The following is a 25,221-nucleotide window of genomic DNA, read 5'->3' on the forward strand; positions in this document are numbered from 1 at the left end:
CAGCAGAGCAGTGCTGATCGGCATCCACTTCTTTTGGAACAAGTGTAAGAAACAAAACAAATGGATACCGGGGGGGACAGACATTCAGTTGGTGTGAGCTAGCATAGCTCTACTGACTTCACCAGCATTACACTGCTGCACACCAGCTGAGGATCTGGCCTGGAGAGCTTTCAGGACATTCCACTGCAATGGTGAAACACTAATCCTAATTCCCCTCTGATCAGTTCACTTGTTTCTTATCCAGTTGCAGCAGTCTGGATTGGCTAGTTAGCCATTTCCAAAACCATGTTGATGGTTCTTGGGAAAGTGTTTCTTAAATCAGGATATAAAGAAAGGTTCTTACCAATCTTTATACGAATGTTGTTAGGATTTGACTTCTTGCCTCCAGCGTAAGAAAGGAGGATATTCTGTGGTTTCAAATCCCGATGGATGATACCTTTGCTGTGTAGCATTTTCATGGCACCTGCTATCTGCTGGAGAAAGAGCCTGATGGTATCTTCGCTAAGCGTCCGCATAGCTGGAAGGAAAAACAGACAGAATGATTGTAACACCAGCCATCACGAAGCAAAGCAGAAAGCAGCTTCCCCACAGAGATGAACAAGGATAACTCTGGATCCAGCACTTCCAACGCTCCCTCAAGCTACTCAGTGAGAAAGTAACTACACATGGCTTTTATTAAACTGGTTCTTGAAGAGCATCCCTTAAAGTACTGGTGACTAGACTGCATTCTCCTCCAGATCTGAAATGATGCAAAGAACCGTGAGCCAGATCCTCAGCTGCTATAAATCAGCATAGCATCACTGACTTCAGTGGCAGCTCCATTGACTATGGTGAAGATCCTCCCCTGGTGTACATTGGTGTATCTGGCCCTGTAACGGTATGCACCAACAGGGACAAGACTGAATATACATCGCTCTAGTAAACAACGGTTTTTTTTTTAAATTAATAAAGTTCTATAAATGTGCATGCAGTTAACTGCATTCTCCTCGGAGGCAGGCCTTCTAGGACCTTTTGATTTTAAAAACAAAGAAATACAGAAAGGATCAAGAAGCTAAACAGGATCCCACATCTAATGAGGTTGATCCAAAATTAACTCCAGCTATTTTATGAATCATCTTTCCCCCCACCTCTGCAAGACATCTGTAAGACACGCCTACCAGAGACGGGATCCGGCCCACTCAACACAGAACAAGCCTCAATAGCAATACTGTGTGACGCCTTCCTGGATGGATGCTAATATTCAAGAACAAATAAGGTTCAAAGACATACATTTCACTTGAATAAAACCATCTCTCTCGTAAATGCCCCAGTAATTATTGGGGGGTCCATTAATTGGGGGCACCAGCTGTTCTCTGGTAAGGCCTTAAACCATCCTGGCAAGAGCATCAAAACACTATTCTACCATTTCAGCTAAAGTGGAGGAAACCTTAAGACAACACAGAGCAGGGCACAAGCAGTTTTAGCCCAACACAGGAAATTAAATATTTTACTTTAAAACACATGCATGCAAAACAGCAAGAGACGTGGGCTGACTGAACGTCATTAGAATAGAAAAACTCCCATCCCAACTTCCAAATCTTCGCAGGGAGACTCACAACTAGCAGACCTAAAATGTCACTCAGTCAACCAGCTGATCATTGCTTCATACATGTGACAGCAATGTACAGGTATGCAGAGCTTCTCTTCCCCCACTGGACTCTGTTCTCATGAGCCAGCACGCTACTGGAATTTACAAGACACCTACTCTTCAAGTGGAGTCTTGGTGAATGGAATATACTAATTGTTACAAAGGCACCTTGAAATTTTAGTCCGACTAATCCTGACAGTATCTTATATGAAAAGCATGGTCTCATCTTTAACACCACATACTCTCAGGAGCATGAAGGGGGAGATCCGCACCTGGTGTACATTAGGGTAATACTCCATTCATTTCAATGGAGCCATGTTGATTTACACCAGCAAAAAGACAAGTCTAGTATGTCCAGCAAGACTGGTTACATTCTCCTCCATGCCAGTTTCTCTTGAATAGACTGTTCCTCATGATATCTATCCATCCATCCATCTGTGGTACTTTTATATGGCTCCCATCACCACAGTATCTGCTCACCTCACAATCTTTAATATACTCAACATCCTGTGCTATTACCTCAGTTTAACAGATGAGGGAACAGAGACCCAAAGAAACTAGGTGACTTGCCCAGCATCACACAGAACTTCTGTGGTGGAGCTAAGAGTTGAACCCAGGTCTCCCAAGTGCCAGGTTAGCGTCCTAATCACTGGACCATCCTTCCTCCCAACACCTTAGCTGATTAGAAGTCATGATTTACATGTCTACAACCACAGCATCAGGTCTTCTGAACAGGCAACACTGACTCCAAAAATCTGCTACAGAACCTTTGGAACAGGGACCATCATCACTAAAAGAGTACGACAGCCCCTCCCCCTCCACAAATAATCTCTTTCAAGATTTATTTTGGACCCACAAATCTAATGGGCCCCACTGTCTCACTATCTGCCTAACAAAAAAGTACAACTCTAAATTCAGCAGTACGTATGCTGTCAAGCTACCAGGCTATTATAGATTCCTTTAGCTTAACACCCTTTGCCTCTAGCAGTGAAACAGTCTTGCAAAAGTCTTGTTCTGACCTGCAGTGCTGCCAGAAAGCCACAATGTTTTCAAGGCATTACCCTCTCTGAGCCGTTTCCATATAATTTACCAGCTAAAAGAGTTAAATGCATGATAAGCCATCTCCCCGCCCCGCCCATGTTAAGAGTACATAACCTGGAGCTAGTCTTCTACTGCTTTACACTGCAAAAATAGATTAATAGGGGGATTTACAAAAATCCACTCATTTTGGAGAAAACAGTGGAGAATTTAAGCTTCCACTTAAACAAAAGTTAAGTGCCACGTTCTTAAGCGTGTGAAGACATAAGCTCCCAAACATGAGTAGTATGCAAACCAATGCCTGGCTGCGGCCTTGAACTGGCAGACAGACTGCTCCAGTACATCTGCTGCCTCTCTGCGAAGCGATGAAGCAGCAACAGAATAAAACTGATACAAGACTGAGGTCCGTTGCACAAACGCTGCTACTCAGAAGCCTGTGGGCAGCAACAAAATAAAAGGGTCAAGTCAGTTTCATGCTGCTGCTCTGCGGGAGGGGGGGGGGGGGGGGACGGACGGGGGGACGGACGACGGATGGACGGACACACACGTGTTGCAATCTGGGGAGTGCTGGGAAGGAAACCCCTTTCCTCACTGCAAAAAACCATGAGAGAAAAGAAAAACAGTTTTCCTAGCTCTCGTTTACCTCTCACCCCCGTCCTGCCCCACAGCAGCTGGGAGGCTGTGGAGGGGTAGAATGGCAAAGGGTCTTTTTGCTGCATTGCTTCCTCCACTCTGCTCTCAGGAGTCGCTGGACAGCGGGGAAGAGAGAGCTCCTTTTCCCTTACAGCCAGGGTCTCCAGAACCCCACGAGCCGGAGGCAGAAACAATACATGGCCTAAGTCCTGGCACCTTCCCACCTCCCAGCAGCTATGCTTGATGCAAGCGCACAGCCCCTGGATCTCATTGGTAGCTTTCCCAGTTGTAACTTCCCTATTTACCTTCCGGCTAGCTGGTTTAGTCCCCACACTAGCTGTCTAGCAATATTTTCTTGCCCTACTGGGCTAAGAGATCAGGGAAAGGGGGACTGTCACTATTCCACCAGAAAGGTTTCTGAAGGGCAGTAATGTGCTGAGGTTAGCCCGTGGCTGATCTCCAGGGCAGTATCCCATAAGCAGAGAGAGGGAGGGAGAAGATACAGCAGAGCAGACCTGTCCAATTCCTGGGCCATTCAAGCAAAGTAGAGCATGATCCAATTTAACATTTCTCTGCTGTTACAGCTTCATCCTGAGCAAGGAACTTGTGCCAATGTCCCTATAAAAAGAGGGAGCATTTGCTCATCTTCACCATTGCTAGGGCCCTACCAAATTCACAGTCCATTTTGGTCAATTTCACAGCCGCAGGATTTTAAAAAGAATAAATGTTATGATTTCAGCTATTTAAATCTGAAATGTCATGGTGTTGTAATTGTAGGGGTCCTGATCCAAAAAGAAGTTGTGGGGTGGGCACAAGGGAGGGGGGGTCGCGGTATTGCTACCCTTACTTCTTCGCTGCTGCTGGTGGCAGCGTTGCCTTCAGAGCTGGGCAGCTGGAGAGCGGCGGCTGCTGGCCAGAAGCCCAGCTCTGAAGCCAGGGCTGCCATCAGTAGCAGTGCAGAAGTAAGGACGGCATGGTAGGGTATTGCCACCTTTACTTCTCTGCTGCTGGTGGGCTGCCGCCTTCAGAGCTGGGCGGCTGGCCAGCGGCTGCCGCTCTCCGGATGCCCAGCTCTGAAGTCAGTGCAGAAGTAAGGGTGGCAATGCTGCAACCCCCCTAAAATATCCTTGTGACCCCCCCTTGCAACTCCCTTTTGGGTCAGGGCCCCCAATTTGAGAAACGCTGGTCTCCTCTGTGAAATCTGCATAGCATAGGGTAAAAGCACACAAAAGGCCAGATTTCACGGTGGGAGACCAGATTTCATGGTCTGTGACCCGTTTTTCATGGCCCTGAATTTGGTAGGGCCCTAACCATAGAATAGCTGGCAAGGTATTAAAACATGCAATGGGGATTGGGCACTCCCCAACCTGAGCGTCCTCAGCCTGCGTTCTCTGCAAGGCCATGTTACTGTTTCACGAGCCTTGCTCTGCCATACCTAAGAAGTATATTCATGAGTTTATTTTTGTGGGCTCGACAAGCAATAAGGCTTTCAGCTGACTGCCTCAGGGACTGCTAGAGACAGGTCAGTAGAACAGAGCAAATATTTACAGCAGGTCAGTCACAGGCCCGCATGGCTCCAAGCTTAGAGTCTGGAAAAAGCTGAAATCACCTGAAAGCACCGTGGTCAGCATTCTGTCGACAGGGAAGGAGAGCTTCACCTGCCGGGAGGCTGCAAAGTGACCTAGAGCAAACACAGGGGGCCTGTATCAGATGACTCTAGCACAGACGTACTGACATGTTTCAGAGTAGCAGCCGTGTTAGTCTGTATTCGCAAAAAGAAAAGGAGTACTTGTGGTACCTTAGAGACTAACAAATTTATTTGAGCATAAGCTTTCGTGAGCTACAGCTCACTTCATCGGATGCATTCGATGAAGTGAGCTGTAGCTCACGAAAGCTTATGCTCAAATAAATTTGTTAGTCTCTAAGGTGCCACAAGTACTCCTTTTCTTTTTGAACTAGACATGACAACTTTATGGACAGGATATTTAGGATTGGGGGAGGGGAGGGAAGAGTAACATCTTATCTTACCCACGAGGATCATCTGAGTCTGCCCTCAATACAGGCCTGATCCAAAGGCCATTAAAGTCAATGAGCGGGCTTTGGGTCAGGCCCTATAAGTAAGGCCCTACTTAACTTGCGATATTGCAGAAATTGCTTCCACCGCAATTTTGACAGTGGGAGCCCTGGGTGGGCAATTTTGACAGTGGGGGCCCCGCTCTCAGTCCCGGGTGAGAAATGCAAAGGGGTGCCCAAGAGCTCAGGGGCGTCCTTCTTGCAGCTTTCCTAACTCATTAGAATTCAACCTACAGTAGTTATTACACGCCCCTTTCAACCCACATGCTCTCACACGTCATGGTCTATCTTAAAAAAAAGACAGATGTTGCTCTGGTGAGAAATTCTCCTCACAAAGATGGCTACTCCATCTATCTGCCTCACTACCAATAGATGCCCAGAGCTGGAGGCCAAAAGAGACCATTAGTTCACCTAGTCTGATGTTCCGCATAACTGGATGAAATTTTATGGCCTGTGTTACTCCTGTGTTGAGATCAACCACTTGGGTGACACTTTCCACTGCTCCGATAACCTACGGGGCAACGCAGAGCTGTACTGTACTCTCTCACTTCAATACATGACACCTGATGAGCTACAACTGAAGACAAAGTAAACAGAGCTGCCAAAAGGAAAGACATGTCGTACAGTGAAATCAAATTCCTGTTCCCTGGAAGCAGTGCAATCGCAGCAAGCCACATATCCAAGGGCTAGGACTGAAGATGAGGGGGAAACCAAAACCAATGCATTTCACACTGAAGCACACACACACACACCCCTTTTGCTTTATGATGGGATGGAAAATTAGAGTTGCTTTGGGTGCAAAAAAGAATTAAAATATCGCCTAACATTTTTAATTAGAGGGCAAAATGGATCAGTAGGCTTAAGAGCCTATTCTTCCAATGATAAGGGGATTTGCATGTGTAGCTCACATTAACATTAACAAGAATTACCTGCAGAAATACTCCATGAATGGATGGGAAAAAGAGATGCCACAATTAAAGAGCATGATGCAGCTATTAAAATAAGCAGAGCAGTCAAGTAACAGCTCCTCATAGCAGGGAATTCAGGCTACAGAGCAAAAGTTTGCTTGGGTTTTTGCACTTCAGTGAAATGCACTGGAAGAAACATGAACTTTCAGAAATGTTTAACAGGAGGACGAGCTTTAAAAAAAAATTTCTAAATCTAAGAAGGGCACCGAAGGGCCTGCACACAACGACAAGGACCGTACCCGGGCAATAAGAGAACACCTAGTCAAATGAAAACACAAACAGCCATGTGGGGAACAGGCAAACCAGCAGGAAATAGGACGGGCCCAGTCAGATGTTGCTGAAGGAACAGATATGAACATTCCATGCCTCGTTTGCAAACTCATTCTGGAAGCTCATTGAAGGCTGGATGCCAAACCAAGCAGAGGAGCTTGGGAGAAGGTGGCAGGAGGTAGAGAGGCTTTTTCCAAAAAAACAAAAACAAAAAACAAAACAAAACGCTAAAGCACCCTGAATAATCTTAAAAGCAAAGTTACTAATCTGAAACTCCTGTTTGCTGATACTCCAGACATATGAGCACCTCATTGCTTGGATACATCCCTAAAAGATGTCTCTTATGTGATTTGGAGATGGGATCTGCTGGTAAAAATTTCTCTAAAAATAGGATCAGTGGGGTTTTTTTAATCTATGGAGTTCATCTGATGAGGTTTGCCCTTTGGTGCATATAGCTCACTTAGGTTTTATTAGCCACTGTTATTCATAAGCGTCCCCTAGATGTAAAGAGTCAGAGAAGCAAGACTACACATGTCCTTCAATTTATTCTTACCTGGTAGCTGCGCCTCATCATTTGATGAGGTAAAAAGTAAATTAGTTTAGGGAAGGAAAAAGCCCAACATAACCACCTTTGAATAACCCAGGGATCAAAGCAGCAACCAGTAGCCCATTGGACATTAAAGCTCCAAAAACAAAGAGGTTGGATGGCAACTAAAATTAAACGTCACCTTCTAGAAGTAACTACCAAGCTCCTTATAATAGTCAGTTTTGGATGCAAAGAATGCAAGTCATGATAGCAAGCAAATGAGTTTAATTAGCAGCCTAACCTAATAGCATAGGGTGCTCCACTTTTGTGCTGCCAGGCGTGCACGTGCGAGTGGCAATACCAGCCGGTGCATTTTTCTATGAACTGCTGCTGGAAGCTTAACATTCAAATAGGGTGCGTGTGCGTATGCGTCTGTGTTTGTATACACGTGCGCGGTTCTGAGTCATAGATGCATAGCTCAGTGGTTTACCCTCTAGAGCAGAGTTTCTCAATCCATGGGTCGTGACCCAAAATTGGGTCACCAGAACGTGTCAAAGGGTTGTGTGGCAGGCCCGGAGGGGCAAGGGAAGGAGCATGGCTGGGCCAAATCTGAGTGAGTGGCACTGCAAACCCATACACCAGGTTGCAATTCTCGGTGCAGGGAGCTGAGCCGAGCCCAGGAAGCCTTGTGGGATTGGAACCGCAGAAGCTGACACAATGGTATGCACAAGTGTATATTATGCATCATGGGTAAGAAATATTTAATAAGCCAGATGTTTTTTGTGCTAAAGCCATTTACTAAGTTGCAACAGGCCATCAAGGTTTACAACTGGGGTCCTGAGCTCTAGAGCTCAGGTCAGCTAGGCTGAAAAAAGTGAGATACCATGCGTGCAATTTGCCGACTGATGAAGAAGCACAAATCCCACTGGCTTACAGTGGGACTTGTGCTCCTAACTCACCCCAGTTGCTGCAAAAATCCCACCCTACAACTCACATTTTCAAAATGGGCAGAAGCAGCCACCTGTGTGCACAGCACTTTGCAATTGCGCATACAAGGAAAGCTTTGTGCACATAGCTCAGGAGACCGCTTGAAACCATGGACTCCTAAATTTTATGACATTCCTTACCTCTTGTCTCCCCAGCTGCACCCCCATTTCATTGCTACAGATCACAGATCGTAGTTAGTCTAGTTGAACAATTTTAATGCCATAGTAAATCAACTAAGGTTTAGCTATTTTTAAAGTGCTCCATTATTAAAAATTCCAATTATAGTCAGCAAAAAAGCTCCAGAGTACAAACACATTAATTTGGCACTCATGAAACTGTCCGTGCTCCAGGAAAGGGTGTTCCATTTCTGCACACCATTACCTAATGGATGTAAAAGCATCACAACAGAACTAACGTCCAGCATGCAAAACTCGGAATTAAAATGCAAGTCTAGGTCCCCTGACTCATCTCTACAAAAATTCTGTGAAGAGTAAATTGATTCTTCACATTTCTTCAGCTACCAATACCCTTCCACAGACTAAAATCAACAGTTAAATGTCATTTACTATTCCATATGAACGGGTTGGAGCACATTAGCATGAGTCCTGAATTCATCATTCATGAGACACTGATGTTAGCTCTAAGGCAAATCTTAACTTAGCTTTCAATCCTTCAATTTCCACCGTGTCCAGTCATCATCTAATTTAAATAAAAAGTGTCAAGTAACATCCAATAAAATCATTATTACTATTATTTTAATACTGTCTCATAATGTTAACAACAAATGCAGAAGACACCCTGGATTGGCACTGTTTGTTTAAACATGACCCAAAAGCCACACAGAAAGAGAGATTAATAAATACTAAGAGACAGCTTTAATATTTTAGTCAGCCTGCAAGACAAAAATAAAATACTTCAAGAAGAACAATGAGTTTTAAATCCAGTGTAGCTCCAGCAAAGCTACTAGTTAAGCATCCAGGAAACGGGCTCTCTTTTCTCCATTCTAAGGTGGCAAATGTCTGTCTTTCAATAGAAGCCTTGAGTTCTAGGTGTTGTTCATTTAGGCCATGATCCTGCAAGCTACTCAGTGGGTCTCTGGACTGGCAGAGCAGCTTGTAGGATCAGTGTCTTAGTCCCTGCATCACAAGTAACCTTCAGGTGATTACTTTCAGCTCAAACTAATGAAAGAAGAGGACACACAGGCAATATCAATACCCTGAAGCTAATGAACACATACAGGTCAAAACCATCTGACAACTACATTGCACTGTACAACAGTTTCTGAATGTTTGTACTTATCACTACTCTACACGGTGCAGGCTCTAAATTTCCCCTGGCTTTTCAACTGGACGCACGCTGTTCTTAACGTCCGACCCTGTACTGTTGGGCAGTAGTTCCGTGTGCTGTTAAATACACGTGGCATTACATCCCAGAGGCGGCTGCATTTCGCCTACGTTTGTTTAAAAAAGAAACACCCAACTTTCTTTGGAATCCTTGAAGATGAAACACTATGCAAATGCAAGGCATCAGTATAAACAAGTTCGCAATTTTTTTTTTCAGCTGATGAGCAAGATGCCAGTTGTGCCTAAAGCCGCTTGTAGCCACTGGTGGAATTCAAACAGTCTAATTACAATGACCTTATAGATTAAACAGGACAACTGCGGACAGCAGCCCATTCCCAATAGTCATCATTGACCTACATTGCAGAGCCTGCAAGCAATCCTAGTTGGCTTCCATGGACTTACTATTTGCAAAGCATATGTACATTCACCAATGAAGAAGCACTTGGCAAAGGGAAAAGAAGAGCTATGATGCTGTATTTGTTTCATAGGGGAAAGGATCAGATCCACAGGCTTCATACAAGAACCTGGGGTCACCCAATGAAATTAATATGCAGCAGGTTTAAAACAAAAAACATAAGGAAGTATTTCTTCACACAGTGCACAGTCAACCTGTGGAACTCATTGCCAGGGGATGTTGTAAAGGCCAAAACTATAACTGGATTCAAAAAAGAATTAGATAAGTTCATGGAAGATAGGTCCATCAATGGCTATTAGCCAAAATGGTCAGGGATGCAAAACCATTCTCTGGGTGCCAGATGCTGGGACTGGACGACAGCGGATGGATCACTTGATGATTGCCCTGTTCTGTTCCTTCGCTTTGAAGTGTCTGCATTGGCCACCATTGGAAGACAGGATACTGGACTAGATGGACCATTGGTCTGACCCGGTATGGTCATTCTTATGTTCCAACAACTCTAACAAATAAAAATTCAAAATGTTTCCTTTGGAACATAAAGGATGTCCTCCCCTTTGGTCTACTTACTGTGCAGGTAATCAGCCAGGTCACCACCATTGCAGTACTGGAAATAGAAGAGAACAACAGAAGTTTAGTTAGCATTGGGCAGGTTGGCAAAGATTTAAAGAACAGAGGAAGCAAAATTAAGTAAAATGGGAACTCCATAATGATGTTTATATCATGGGATCAGGAAAGGAACCTGGGAGTGACTACGAGTAAGTGTTCAAAGCTCACTCAATTATGCTCCCTCACCAGTAAGGAAGCGTCCAATGAGATCTCAGAAGAGAACATAGAGTATATATGAGATTTGGCAGCTCTACAACTATAACATGTGGAGAAGTTGTTCTTTCTATGAAATTGCTCATTAGTGAATAGTAGGTGGTAATGTATATTCCCCTTCAAGATAAAAAGTCTTCCCAGTCAAGCCTAAATGCTAAACAGGCATTCCGGCAATAGAGAGATTAAAAACAGCCTAGGGCTTGAGCTCTGTTATGCTTGAACTTAGTGCTCTTCACCCCCTTCAGCTTCACGGACGTGCACCTGCAGATTCGATAGCAAGAGGAGCTCCAACTAGACCATGCAACAGAGAAGCCCTATCCAAATAAAAGGTCTATCCGCTTTGTAAGGGTATCAGAATAACTCACCTCCATAACCAAGTAGACAGAGTTTGCCAGTTCCTGGAGAAAAGGAAAAAAAACAAAAAGATTTAAGCATTTGAAGGTCAGAAAAGTTAGCGCTATTGTGCACCTGAAGGAAAAAAAGAAGTTAGTAGTTTTGGGGGGTAAAACCTCCTCTCTGCCTCATGATCCCCAAACTGGGGATGGGAAACTATCACAGATCTTCCTTGCAATGGGCATTACGAGGATTAATTAATGAAGACAAAGTGTGCCGATTAAAATGCTATATAAGCGCCAAGTATTTCACAGAATATTAGGGTTGGAAGAGACCTCAGGACGTCATCTAGTCCAATCCCCTGCTCAAAGCAGGGCCAACACCAACTAAATCATCCCAGCCAAGGCTTTGTCAAGCCAGGCCTTAAAAACCTCTAAGGCTGGAGATTCCACCACCTCCCTAGGTAACCCATTTTTCACACAGAGTTGAGCAAGTTATTCATTTCTGAGAGCATATCCCTTTAACAATGCAAGTCTCGTCTTCCGGCTTTGGTCTTGGTATTCCTTTAGGGCTCCCAGAGATTACCAGCATTATTTCCATACAAGGAGCACCTATGTGAGGGAAGGGGAAAGGAAACGCGCAACTTAGCTCAGAACTGGAGGTGGTGCTGAAACACAGAATTGGGATCTGCATTTCAACCCCTCTAGCTCAGGTTTGTTTGGAGGAAAAGTCTTGGTTTTGCCCATTGTGGAGGTTGGAGGGCAGAACACAAATGTTGATCTAAACTCCTATCGAGTTCAAAGTGTTCAAATCTTGGGCTTTTGGTTGGAGACATTTCTAATTAAAATTTATCTTAAAGGAGTTGTTAAGGGGGAAAAAAAAGAATAATTAAGGATTCCAGGAGCTACTAAAGAATCAGCCCCTGAACCAGTAGCAAAGATGCAGGCATGACTCTGGGACACATTTCATTCCAACAATAACATGACTCAGTAATCAAGGACATACAGAAAACAAGCCCTTCCCAGCCTGCTGGTGGCGTTTGACCTTTCCTCTGAGGCCTCAGAATGCAAGCAAGGCACCAGGGAATCCTAGTGCAACTGTGCACCTTATCACATCATGCTGTGTTCACACAGATTGTAAGTTCAAATTGAAGTCTTGGTTGAGCAGTGTAGCTTTTTTGCCTTATTTCTAAATAAACATGAACATAGAGCAATATTTAAAGACACCAACACATGAAAGGGCTTGATGTCAGCATGCAGCTAAGGTTCTCTCCAAATGTGGAACTTTGTGAGAGCCAAGTCTGGCATCAAATCCCAAATGGACAGTTGTTCTTCGAGAGTTTGTTATGTGCACTGCCTTGGAATGCTCTCTCCCACCTTAAATGCCCTCTCTATCGGTCCCCAGTCTTGGCTTTGTACACTGCATACAAGTATGGGGCCTGATGGAGCAGTGTTCAGAATGGAGAAGGCTGTTTAGAATAATACATTGAAGGGAGCATCTATTTACACAGTAGTTCAATGCTAGCAGCTTCTCACTCCTAACTACATGGAATTGCCATGAGAAGGTAGGCCAGCGGTGTTATCCTTACTACCCCCTGATGAATGGGTTATTCTCAACCTCCTTGCCCCAGCAAAAGCCAGACAGACGTTATGAAGGAAGTAACAGATTCAGTAGAACCATTATAATAGTAGCTACGCTAGTATTTTCTATCAGAGTAGGGCAACCTAGACTTAACCAATGATACAAGCTCTTCCAAATTCCCAGAGGAGTTCAAATCCTGCTCAGGCCCTCTATGGAACGAGCAATATGGTCTTCAAAAATGGGACAATTATCAAGGAAAATGTGACATCCATTCTTTAATAATGGCCCTAGTTTTTCCTTGTCACTCCTGTGTCTCCTTTAACATATTATTATTGAGGTACTGCCTCTGGACCCCCCTCAGAACTCCATTGTGCTAGAAACTGTACAAACAAGTAAAACACAGACTGTCCCTGCCCCTGAGAGCTCACAGTCTAGGACTATGACAAGACGCTGCACCGGGTGGGTACAGGACAAGGTAACTAACTGTGAGAGCATTTGCAAAACTCAGTAGTCAGTGGCATTCAGTTGCTAAAAACATGCCTATTCTAAGCTCTGGGCACCTGTACAAGAACACACCCAAAAATGTTATTAATTTAAGGATAACATTTTTCAGAAGTACCTAACGTAGGTGCATAAGACCCATTGACTTTCAATTAGCCTTAGGCACCGAAGTCAGTTCTGAAAATGTTACCCTAAATAATCATCAGCCAGAGGCTCTCCTTCACCCTCCCTGCCTCAAGGTCCCCACCTCTGTCTATTTACAGACTCCTTAAATGGGTCTTGCTGTGTCTCTCTTAAATCAATCTAGGAAATACCTGTCCACATCCTAAAAGCCACTCTCAGCTCAAGTAAGACCTGGCACTGGAAAACAAAGGTTGCAACAACTTATTTACGTGGAGGTGCTTTGACATCTGAGGCAGAGCAAGGAACTGAGCCCCTCTCTACCTTATCCCAGTCCAAAGCCTTAGCTACCAAATCATTCAGCATTTGCCACACTGTTCTCATTTTGCAGGGCTTCAAAAAGCATCAATCTTCACCCCCCCCTCAAAAATGTGAGCTTTAAAAGCAGCCCCCAGCCCCTCCCCATTGCTCCTTTCATCCCTGCCTGTTCAAAGGATTCTGCAGTCTGTCAAGTCTGTCATAACAGCTCCTTTTGTCAGGGCCTCGCCCACCTCTTAGTAGTTCAGCTTCAGATGCATGGTGGAAATGACATTTAGAGTTTCAAGGGTTGCAAGCAAGAGTTAAATATATTTTAGTTGATCTCTAACTACCTGCATAGAAGCCAAGAAACAGAAACATGCAAAGTAAGCGGCCTTCCCCCAACAATGCATTTTAAGAGGGGATGCAAATGATCAGCAGCCTGGCAGCGTGTGTTCCAACGGTTCCCCAGGTTCAAAGTGCTCACCAGAGCAAAGGGCTGGCAGTTTGCGGCTTTCACAGCTGTTCCAGTTACCAGGCCAAGCTGAATTTTAAAAGGTCTCTTGCGTTCGGCCAATGAGCAATTTACTGCGATACTTTCGAGAGTGTCTCTATTGCATTTCTGTCTAGGACAACAACTGCATGAGACAGGGCATGGATTCCAGCCCCTGCATTGAAAAGAAATGCAAGCTTCGACCCAACCTGCTTTCACATTCTATTCAAAACGGTCTGTGCTTCCAGCACTGATCAGGAGTCGGAGGGTCTGAGGATTATTCCCAGATGTATAGCCAGAGACAGTCACTTGGCACCCAATTTTCAGAAATGCTGAACACCCATCAACAGGCATGAACTTCAGCTGAAACCCGTGAGAGATCAGAACATCTGAAAAAAAGAATCAAGGCCCTTTAACCTCTTTGTGCCTTAATCTCTCTGCCTGTAAAACAACACTACTTACTTAACTAGCAAGGGTGTTGGGAGGATTAATTCATTACTGATGGAGGCATATTCTAGCTTATGCAAGTTAAGCACCATACATGCTTGCAAAACCCTCTTATCATTGATGACACAAGAGCTAGTATGGATGGGACAGATCTGTTAGGTTATTGTATAATTTGGTCTTCCACCTTCATAATTTGTCTTGAAGTCAGTGGAAATGTAACAGAAGAGGATTTGGTTCGGTAGTTAGTGTGCATACACGACACTCCATTCAACTTGCCTAGCAACAGAGTGTGCTTCAGGTTTTACCATTCCAGCCTAGGAGGCAGAAGAAGCAAAGAAATACCTGAAAGTCACTCATCAGACAGCAAGCTTCTAGCTGCTCTAATTAAGAGATACAGTGTCCCTCCTCCAGCGACAGCATTGTCGGTGTGTTTCAAACCTCGCTAGGAAGCAGTATGACATTTCTGCTATAGATCAGGTTTGATGCAAATTCATGCTAAGATTGTGCGCAATCATCCATCATTTCCAATGGAAAGTGCAATGGTCTCCCCTCGTTTCCATTTTTTAAAAAGCTACAGATTCATAATCCAAAATGTGTTGTGTGTGTCACTCTTCCATTTATGACGCAAACATTTCACACGAGCATAGCTCACAGCTTCTCTGTAGCCGGGCTGTGTCTGGAGTCAGGGAACAAACTGAATGGGGCTTGAGGCAGGGTTGCATTTGAAATTTAGTTATCTAGAGGGGGTTTACAAGTACACGCCAGGAGGCTTTCCATACTTTTAGCCATCTTAGCCAGCATTGTTTACGTCATCAGGCAGGTCTGGGGTATCATGCTGAAGATCCCCAACCAAACTACGGTCATACACTTTGCTTGGGGAAAACTCACTGTCACTGGGATTGTAATAGATGGAGTAGTTTAAGAAGACTCCGAATATTCTCTCTTTTAAAGCTCATTTACAAAAACCCTTGGAAGTTCAGAACCGAAACCTGTTTCTTTTCACTTGTCATCTCTCCAGTGCAGCTGGGTTTTGTTCATTAAGAAACAAAACAAGGAAAAATACAGCAGGCCAGACTTTGGGCCTACCAACTTCTTTGGGCTCTTTGAGGCAAACTGAAGTGCCCAGAACATTCACTTGCACGTTAATCCTGAGAATACTATTCCAGTTCTTTATTCCATTGCAGAGTTAGTGTACAAAATGCTCTACTTAGGGCCTCTTGCTCGTGTTTGCCAGTTTCTGTAGCAGCAGCTAATTTTGCCACTAGTTGAGGGAAAAAATACATGGAGACAACACCTTCACTTCGGCCCCTTCTCAGGCAACAGCAGCCCACTGACTGCAATCCGCTTACATGCAATACACATATAGGTATAGCGTCTCAGGGACACCGCCAGAGGCGTTCAGCAGGACTATGAATCACCCTGGATTGTTGTTCTGCTATTGGAGACTCTAGCAGTGAAGTTTCTCTTTAATTGAGTGTTAAAAATAAGGAAAGGGGAGGGAAATAGTTACTGACAATTTACTATCTACAAACCAACACACATGCACTGGGAGAGACAAACCAATAGTTAAGGAAACATGATTTTAATTTAGCAGTGCAGCAGAAGTTGCTGTAGACCAGCACTGTGCTGGACTCCTTAATGTTGTCCAATTGTGGAAAGCTATCAAGGATGATTCAGTTTGTTACAACATCTAAGGCCTAACAATAGTGTGACCTTTTACATTCCCCTTCCAGACAGATTGGAAGGTGGCATATCAAAAGTGAAGCAGACATATCAAAATTAGTTTTTCCTGACCTAGTTTGTCATCCTCATACCACTGCTTTAAAAAAACACATCCATCAAGGATGTTTGCTCTCACAATGCCATCATTCTCCTGTCTCTATCCTGGAGCCTGGCCTACAGCCAAATTTAACACAATGGTTAGGAGACAAAAGGTAGAGGTGTCATTTTTCTTGCAACTATGACAACCCCATTCAATAAATGCACTATTTACACTGGTCTGTATGGGACTGGGGACAACAGGAGACCAGAGAAAAAAATATACAGCCCACCTTTCCTAGTAAGTTTGAACAGAGTAGAAAAGAAATACATAGCAGCAGCATGGACAAGGAAGTTCACTCTCACACTGCCTTTGTGTAAATGGCTTTTTAATCCTGTATTAAAAGTTTGCCATCAGGAATTTAAAACATTTGACAGCTACAAAATCCAGAACTTGAAAGTCACCAGGGATTGCTGTATGGGGCCTATTCTTAAAATTCCTCATTCTCAGACACAAACTAGACATCAAGGGAGAGAAAAATCTGTCATTAACGGGTCTCAGCACTGACCTGAACAGACCACTCCGGGGAAAGGAAGGGTTAGGCCAGACTGATGCCAAGGATATCCTTGGTCTCTCCTCAGAGATGCCCAGCATGATGGCCGCGATCTTGGTTCACACAGCAGGGACTGAACTCAGGACCTCCAGAGCTAATAGCAGGAGATGCTACAGTTTGAGCTAGACAGCCAAGGTGTCCCGGCTGGCAGCTGGAGCCATAAGAGACTCGCATCCTCTGTGGATCAGGCACAGAGCAGGGACCGGTAACACACACGCACGAGTGGCCCATTGTGAGGATGGTTTGACAATCTGGACAACAGTCAACTCAGATGTGCACAGACTCTAAAATCATTCCACTGAGACCACCAAAATAGTAACAACTTACAGAACTCTACACCAGTCTGGCCCAGACTAGTAGTGACCAAATCTCATAACCAACCCCAATATGTAAAATTCACAGATGAATGGTGTCACTAAATGTGGACTACAAAGGCCCTCACGTTCAAAACAACCTTATATGACATGACTCCAGTGTAAACTAACTTCACACTACAAAACAACAAAGCCTCTAGGCAAGTCATTTATGTAGGCAGGTGGAGATAACCTAGAAGACTTCAGCCTCCAGAGCTGTCAATCAGGTATCTCACAAAAGCATTAAGCACCTAATCCAACTGCCACTGAAGTAAGTCAATGAGTGGCTTTCCATTGACTTCAATGGGCTTGAATCGGGATCTACATTTACAGAGATAGTCTATTCGGGATGGAATCAGTAACAAATGGAGACACAACCTATCCTGGAAATTACCTTAACCACGCACTTCTGTCTAGAAAAGATCACACAGGCAGAACAGCTACAATTACTGTACATAACCAAACGTTCAACAAAGCAGTTCCCATAGGCCAGGCCTAGAAATCAATGAATGAAAAAGCACTGTCCACACCAAAAACCTTCTAGCTAATAAAACATCACTGAGAGGTTGTCACTTTATTGGCCATGAAGTATAGTTTCTGAAAACTTTTCTTGCTGGTAAAGTTTCTTTTACAGGACAAATACAGTTCCGTAGTCACCCCAGAGGGCTGAAGATAGCCTTGCTAATAGGAATACTTCCACTCATGTGTGCAAAGGAATCTTATGGAGATAGATCATGCAGTCAACACCCCATCAGCTCCCACAGACAAACCCAAATGCAAAGGATCTCCTGGCTTGGGAGCTTTTCCTCTGGCTGCGAAGGCTCCTGCTTCTTACAACAGATGCAGAATGCACTGCGTACTACAGCCTCCCAAACTATCTGGAGACAGCTGCTGAGGAAAGATAGCCAGGGATATATAGGCCATCTGTTATGAATGAGATTCTCATGAGGGCCCACTGATTGCACCAACAAAAGGAGAAGCCTACAGTATAGTTCAGAGCCCAGCCTAAGGGTTACTAAATGGGTGCGGGGAAAGAACGTTTGATACAAGCTGAACTTAAAAACAAAAAATCACCACCTAACGCAGGGGTGGCCAACCTGTGGCTCCGGAGCCGCATGCAGCTCTTCAGAGGTTAATATGCAGCTCCTTGCATAGGCGCTGACTCCGGGGCTGGAGCTACAGATACCAACTTTCCAGTGGGCCGGGTGGTGCCCACTGCTCAACCCCCATCTCTGACCGAGCCCTGCCCCCACTCCATACCTTCCCCCAAGGCCCGTGCTCCCTTCCCCCGAGTCTGCCATGCCCTCACTCCTCCCCACCAAAGCTTCCTGCGCATGTGAAACAGCTGACTGCAGCAGGTGGGAAGTGCTGACTGGCAGGGCTGCTGGTGGGCGGGAGGTGCTGGGGGGCTGGAGCTGATGGGGGACTGCTGACGTATTACTGTGGCTCTTTGGCAAGGTACACTGGTAAATTCTGGCCCCTTCTCAGGCTCAGGCTGGCCACCCGAACTAACGTTACCTCCTCGACTCTCTGCAGGGACCCTATGGACAGGCCCTGCATCATACCGCACCCTTTTCTTTTGTTGGTGTAATCAGTGGACTCTGGTGCCCTGGCTGCCTCTGGAACACGGTGGGTATGCCTACACCGCAGATAAACACCCACGGCTGGCGTGTCAGGCCATGAAAGTGCAGTGCAGATGCAAGGGGGACAGGGTCCCAGAGCTCAGGCTCCAGCATTATAGCCCCGCAGCCCCACGAGCCCAGTCAGCTGACATGGGCCAGCCGCAGGGGTTTAACTGTAGCGTAGACAAACCCATAGCCTTTTCATCTCTCTCCTACTCATCCGCTGGCTCAGTGTTAGAAAGATTGTGGGAGTGAATTCTAGATCATCTGTGGATAGAGCAAGGAACCCCACTTAGCAGGTCCTGTCCCTTTGCTGCCTGAAAAGCCTGCAGCTACTGTGTAGGTCCCTGTTACTAGCTGGATGGACTGGGGTGATGGAACCTACATCCTTAGACAGGAGGGAACGGTTAAACCTCGCTCCTCCCACCCTCTGAGCTCGGACTGAATAGGCTACTCTCTAAAAAGAGGAGGGAAGGTTGGTGTTATGGAAGGAGTGCTCTGTCTTGATGCAAGCATTAGGACTGAAGCAAGAAAAGAGACAATAGCCACCTTGATCTGAATAGCAGGAGCACTTATCAATAACCACCTTTCTCTAAGTGGCTATAAAATAAACATGGCTGGAAAACATTCACATGACTTTTGGCCTAACATGCAGCAACACCCTGGAGCGTGTCCCCATGCTACCCTGTTCATCCACATGGCTGCCACCAGCACCTTGCTCCTACCGTTCACCTCCTTCCTTTCCCTGGCAGTAAAGAATTCAGGAATATTTTTAGACAAGCTATTGGAAAGGCAAACATTCATTTAGACGCAAAAGAAACAAATGTGGGAGGCGGGGGGGGGGGGAGAGATGAAGTGGAGAAATCACTAAGTTAATATTAGCTGGTTTACTAGAACATAACACTCTCTCTGCATGGATACATGGTAACACGGCGATGCCACTGGCCCCCGCACACAGCTTTAAAGACATATCAACAGGGCCAAGTTTCAGGAAGGACCTTTGTGATCCAGGCCCTGCAGCTGGAGCGGACCAGCAAGGCACCACCAAGCGGGCAGCAGGCAGTATGGCTGCCACCTGCTTCTGGCAGAAGTCCTACACCGGGAAGAGGAGAGACACCCATATCACCTCATATACTCCAGGAAACAAAAGAGCTTGTGTGGGGGGTGGAAAGCAGAGAGCAGCTGGGGGTCACATCATAGATTCCACTCACCATCCTGGGGCACATTTTCCAAGATTTTGGTGGATCCAGGCCCAGCATACTTCAAATTCAGCCCTAATTAAGACCTACACTAGCCAACTAGAAAAACCTTCTCCCGACGAAGGCACAAGAGTTCAGATACCTCAGTGCCAGATCTTACTGGGTTGTGAGAGACCTGCAACCACCCACACAGAGGGTTTGTGCGTCTGTAACCCACACACCTTCTGGGTGTGGTGTTCTGTCCCATCGAGGGGCACCAAGACCACTTAGAGAGAGTTAAATGAGTCTGCTCTACAGCCTTAGCTAATAACCAGCTGACTTTTATGTCATGCACTAGAGGCTTGGGCGCTAAGCTCCAGAGGTCCCCGGTTCGATCCCACCCGACGATGACCAGGGTCTGTCGGCGTTATACTTCCTCTCTGACTCTTGGTCACACTTTCTCCACACACTCCCATCTCCCTCAGTGACAGCTGGACCCAGAACACCTCTTGGGGTAAGGAAGGTGCTGACACATGGAGGTGATCAGAAAAAGGAACAGTGCCACCTCCCTTTGCCCCTACAGATCTCAGGGAACCCTTGTAGACGGGCTTCTGTGGGATCAGCAGAAGTATAAAGCAGCAGTGTCCCTTCCACATACCATGTACCTTCTGCTTATGAAATGGATGGGACAACGTGACCCGAAGTCAATAGGAAAAACAATTCTCAAGTTTAAGTGGATTTCATGAAAAGAAGGAAAGTGCTCCACATATAAATAATTCCCTAGGCAGCTGTCCTCCGTGTCTGGTTGCATGTTGGTTGAAAACCCTTCAAGATAAATAGTCTAATGTCCATTTAATTATTATTTGCAAGACGACGTAATGACCAGTTTAGCCAAATGAAAGCAACACCTTTCTGCTTTCCTGGTGGCCCCCAACCAGGTGAAACCTCAGCTCACCTGAAGGAGACCATCCATCACCTTCTGACTGACAAGTCTTCCAAAATGTAGCCTTCCCTTCAAACAAGAGTCTCTCCTTCTCCAGGCCCTAGTAGCCTGTAAGAGTATATCTACCCTGCAATGTAGGCCCAGGGTTACTAGAACCCAAGTTAACCCAACAAACCCAAACCCTGGATTTGTTAACATAGGACTTGAGAGTCTACACTCATTTGCAACCCTGCTCCCAAGCTGGGGCTCCAGCAACTACACTGCACTGTGCAGACCTGAGTCCAACCACCCAACTTCTACCGGACTATCAATGAGAGTTGATGAGAGACTATCAATGACTAACTGGCCTTTGTAAATTTCCCTTTTTATGACTCTTTACTATATCCCTAGTTTTCAAGTGTCTGTTTCTGGAAATCAAATGTACTTCACGTCACTGTGAAATACTGATTATAACAGAAAAACAAGATTCTCCCTTAGAACAAGTCTGGGCCTTTGTATACGAGAAAACTGACAGAGTCAGAAGATAGAGAGTACCAGAGCCTTAAATGTCCAGCAGTTTAACAGCAAGGAACGGGAGAGAAGAAATAACTCATCTCAATGTTCCTTTGCTGGCTGCTGCATTACAAGATACACCATGTGCCGACTAGATTTTCACAGGAAAACACATTTGGACCAGCCTGAAAAATCCTCCAGCCAGTACGATTCCCCACTTGTTGGCGACGTGTACATTAAGAAGGGATTAGAGACTCTATTGGTTACACAACTACAAATTGGCACTCTCTCTTTTTGTCTCTGTGTACGTGCCGCTTCACCTCTCAACACCTGCAGTGTGATTTCTCATCTCACCAGCAGCTCCCACTCACCACCATCTGGGAATACAAAGATGGACTGGAACAGGCAGGAAGGTTTTCCTTTCTTTAGATGTAAGATGCTTCGCTAAATAGGATCAATAAAGGCTTTAACTTCAGCGTCTTTCATTCCTTACAAGTGATACTTAATGTCTAGCTGATTACTAAGATGCTAGCTCAGATGACGTAATCCCTCCTGTTGTCCTGATGTTAACTTCTTTACTGGCTACAAGGCAGCTAGATGCTCAAACTGTCCAGACACAACATTTCAAGCATGAGTGCCCTAGAGGATAATGCATGGACTGGGATTCAGGAGACCTGGGTTCTTTTTCCAGCTCCAACACTAGCCTGCTGGGTGACTGTGGGCATGTGACCTCCCCACTCTGTGACTCAGTTTCTCCCATCTGTAAAATAAGGATAATGTTTTGACTTGCTTGGTTAATCTGTGAGCTGGACACTTGGCCTTCTGGCAAAATCTCCTCAGAAGACCCAAACAAAGATAAATGAGACACAAAATCTGTCTCTACCCAGCCTTTTTACAGGGTCCCATTTCTCCCTCAAGGGCTGTCCGTCTTCTCCCTTCTCCAGGGAGTAACAAGCACTTTCCTCTCCACAGACCACAGCTTCCTTTTCCAAACCCTTCCTCTTGGGTGTGGGGAGTTTACCCCACCACCATTAGGTGGCACCGTAGACAAGCCGGGGGGGGGAGGGGGGAGGGGGTGGGTGTCTCTTCTCTCCCCTCTTGTCTCCATCCCTGGGACCCTAATACCATATAGGCTACTGGCTGCCCTCCAAACTCCAAATCGCCTTGCTCTTCCTATTCAGACTAAATGTTTTTACGGTCCAATCACAAAGATTTCATAGTGAAAGTTGTCATCATGGAAATGCTGACACAGCCTAAACACCAGCAGCACGAACGGCACCTCAATAGTAACGGTAACTGGAGCATCACTGTCCAATTCAAAACACAACCACACTCCAGTTTCCAATTACTCTTTGGAGACATCACTTAATCTCTCTCGTTACAGGCTGAGTAATGCTGCCTTTTCTAGAAGGAAGCTACAGAGACTATTAACTCTTCCTGTCACCAGCTCGTGTGGGACATGGCATCATGAGAGGAAAACACAGGTAGAAGGCCCAGCCATATAAGAACATGGTGAGTAAAACAGTGATCATAATTTCAAAATTGCAACAAGGCCACTCCCTCTAAAAATATCACCTCACTATTCAGAGGGTTATAATTAGTGGAAACATTTGCCAGCCGTTTCCTTGGCCTTTAGAAGAGTGTGGACATTTAGGAGACCTTTTAATTCATTTATTTTTTGTTGGTTCCACAAGATTATAAAAAACAGTTACCTGCGTACCAGTTAAGCCCCTCTGAACACAGAAATGATGATTCACTAGACTCTCAGACCTTCCTCCGGAAGACTATGGAATCTTCACCAGGTTTTCGCAATGAAGCCCGACCCCATCTTCAGTCTACAGGGTATTTCCCATGTGTGGAAGTTCAGGGTGACCATGCATAGCAGGGATTCCCACCATTACCATCCACAACTGAGGCACAGAGAAGATTGGCCATCCTGATATGCCTGCATGTGACACCCAACTCTCAAGGCGATTTGCCAACTTCACTTCGGGACAGAATAAGAGAAGTGTTTAGATGGTCCTGAATGACCTCAGAAGTGCAACCTCTCAGTCAAAGCATGTTTTCTTAGGGATTTCAAACGGCATACGGGAGTCCTGTGTCCTGAGACATAAACGTCAAAAAGTCATTCCTCAAGAGCAAGAGACCCAGTATTAGCTGGCATCTGAGGCTGCCAGGCACAGCAGTGGCTTTGCCGCCGGTGATACAGGAATCGGCCAACACCACAAAGGATGCCAGAGCAATGCAGCAGGTACCTGCAGTGCATGAGGATAAGCCCAAGGATAACAAGATCACACAAAACCAATTTCAAGTCAAAGGACAGAGCCTATATGGGGGCACGGGGGAAACACATACAAGACGTGGGAAAACCGCACATTTGGCCAATGTCCTTCCAGCAAAGGCCATCATTCAGGCACCCATGCTAATTTTTGCCTTTGATCCCACTGACTATGAGGCACTGCTGCCTGACAAGCAGGCCCCAGGAGAGAACGAGGTCATTCTTTGCTGGCTTTGCTCCTTTCCGAGACTGGCATTGGATAGCTGATCATCTAGCCCAACGGCCTTCTCTCATGCAGCCTTTCTTCCGGTTGTCCCGTGATCTGTTCAATGTGCATGAGTCCTGCAAGGAGGTTTGGTCCTGGACGGCCATCAGTATGGCTGATGCCGCTCTGCTCTTCGTCTCCTTTTCATTCAATCCAGGGGGTGGAATCTCCTGGCTTTTCCAGAAACGAAAGCGAGGTGCAATTTTTCAGCCAAGCCTTTGCGGTAGCATGGGGGGAACTAAGGTGGGGTCTCTTTTCCGGTTCCTAGTTAGTGAGCGATGTCTGTTTAACGCCGACGACTGAGAGACCCCAGTCATCAGCAAGTGGGATCAAACCTGGGACCTCTGGAGCTTAGTACATGAGCCTGTACCGCATGAGCTAAAAGCCAACCAGCTGTTAGATAAGGCTGTAGAGCAAACTCATTAATCTCTCTCTCTAAGTGGTCTCAGTGCCACTAGATAGGACAGAACACCACACCCAGGAGGTGTGTGGGTTACATTTGCTTTCCCTGTGATATGCCTGATGCTGCAGTGATGGACATACCGAATTACTGACAATATTAATAACCCCCTTACTTAAGTAGGTCCCCTGTGGGAGTAACAGCATGATTAGGTGTATGTCCTGAATTACATTCTATATAGCATCTATATAGCAAACCCTTCTTTTTGCAAAAAAGGACAAGATCATCTGAAGAAGTGGGTTTTTTACCCAGGAAAGTTTATGCCCAAATAAATCTGTTCGTCTTTAAGGTGTCACCGGACTCCTTGTTGTTTTTGTGGATACAGACTAACACGGCTACCTCTCTGATACTTAACGTGATCATTAGCATCTACACAGACCGGACGGGAAGAGGACATTGGGGTAGTAGCTGTGTTAGGGCAACTTTGCACTGTGTTACCGGCATAAACTGCCCTGAAGCCAGCAGAGGTGCTCACCAGGAAATCACCCCAGCGCTGTGAAATCTTCAGGTGGTACAACAACTACATCACCACCGCTCCGAGCAGCTGGCATAGGGGACACAACCGTGAGAAACAAGGCACAACCCATGCTTCCCTATGTCCTAGTGACCCCAGCCACCAACAACAGCCTGCAGGCACCTTTAAACTAGTGCTGGCAGTAAGCAGCCCAGAACAGAGCATTCCCAACATCAGGCAGACTCAGAGGCACCTTACCATTCCCACTCCTCTCAACTGATCCTTCATCACAGCTGAATATTCATCCCCCCAGTTTCTAAGGTCTCTAAAATG

The 25,221-nt window shown here is 45.6% G+C and overlaps 1 protein-coding gene across 4 annotated transcripts in view; it reads right to left on the reverse strand.

The window, feature by feature from the left end:
- ULK1 (unc-51 like autophagy activating kinase 1) overlaps positions 1-25,221 on the reverse strand; it is a 99,211-nt gene that overhangs the window by 68,251 nt on the left and 5,739 nt on the right. For all 4 annotated transcript variants that reach the window (XM_077835448.1, XM_077835449.1, XM_077835450.1 and 1 more), the window contains 3 exons: positions 11,065-11,097; positions 10,448-10,484; positions 344-517 (listed from right to left, as the gene is read on the reverse strand). In XM_077835448.1, the coding sequence (XP_077691574.1) occupies positions 344-517; positions 10,448-10,484; positions 11,065-11,097 (244 nt within the window). The remainder of the gene's footprint in view (positions 1-343; positions 518-10,447; positions 10,485-11,064; positions 11,098-25,221) is intronic.

This window comes from Eretmochelys imbricata, chromosome 15 (assembly GCF_965152235.1).
Source record: "Eretmochelys imbricata isolate rEreImb1 chromosome 15, rEreImb1.hap1, whole genome shotgun sequence".
Classification (NCBI taxonomy): Eukaryota; Metazoa; Chordata; order Testudines; family Cheloniidae; genus Eretmochelys; species Eretmochelys imbricata.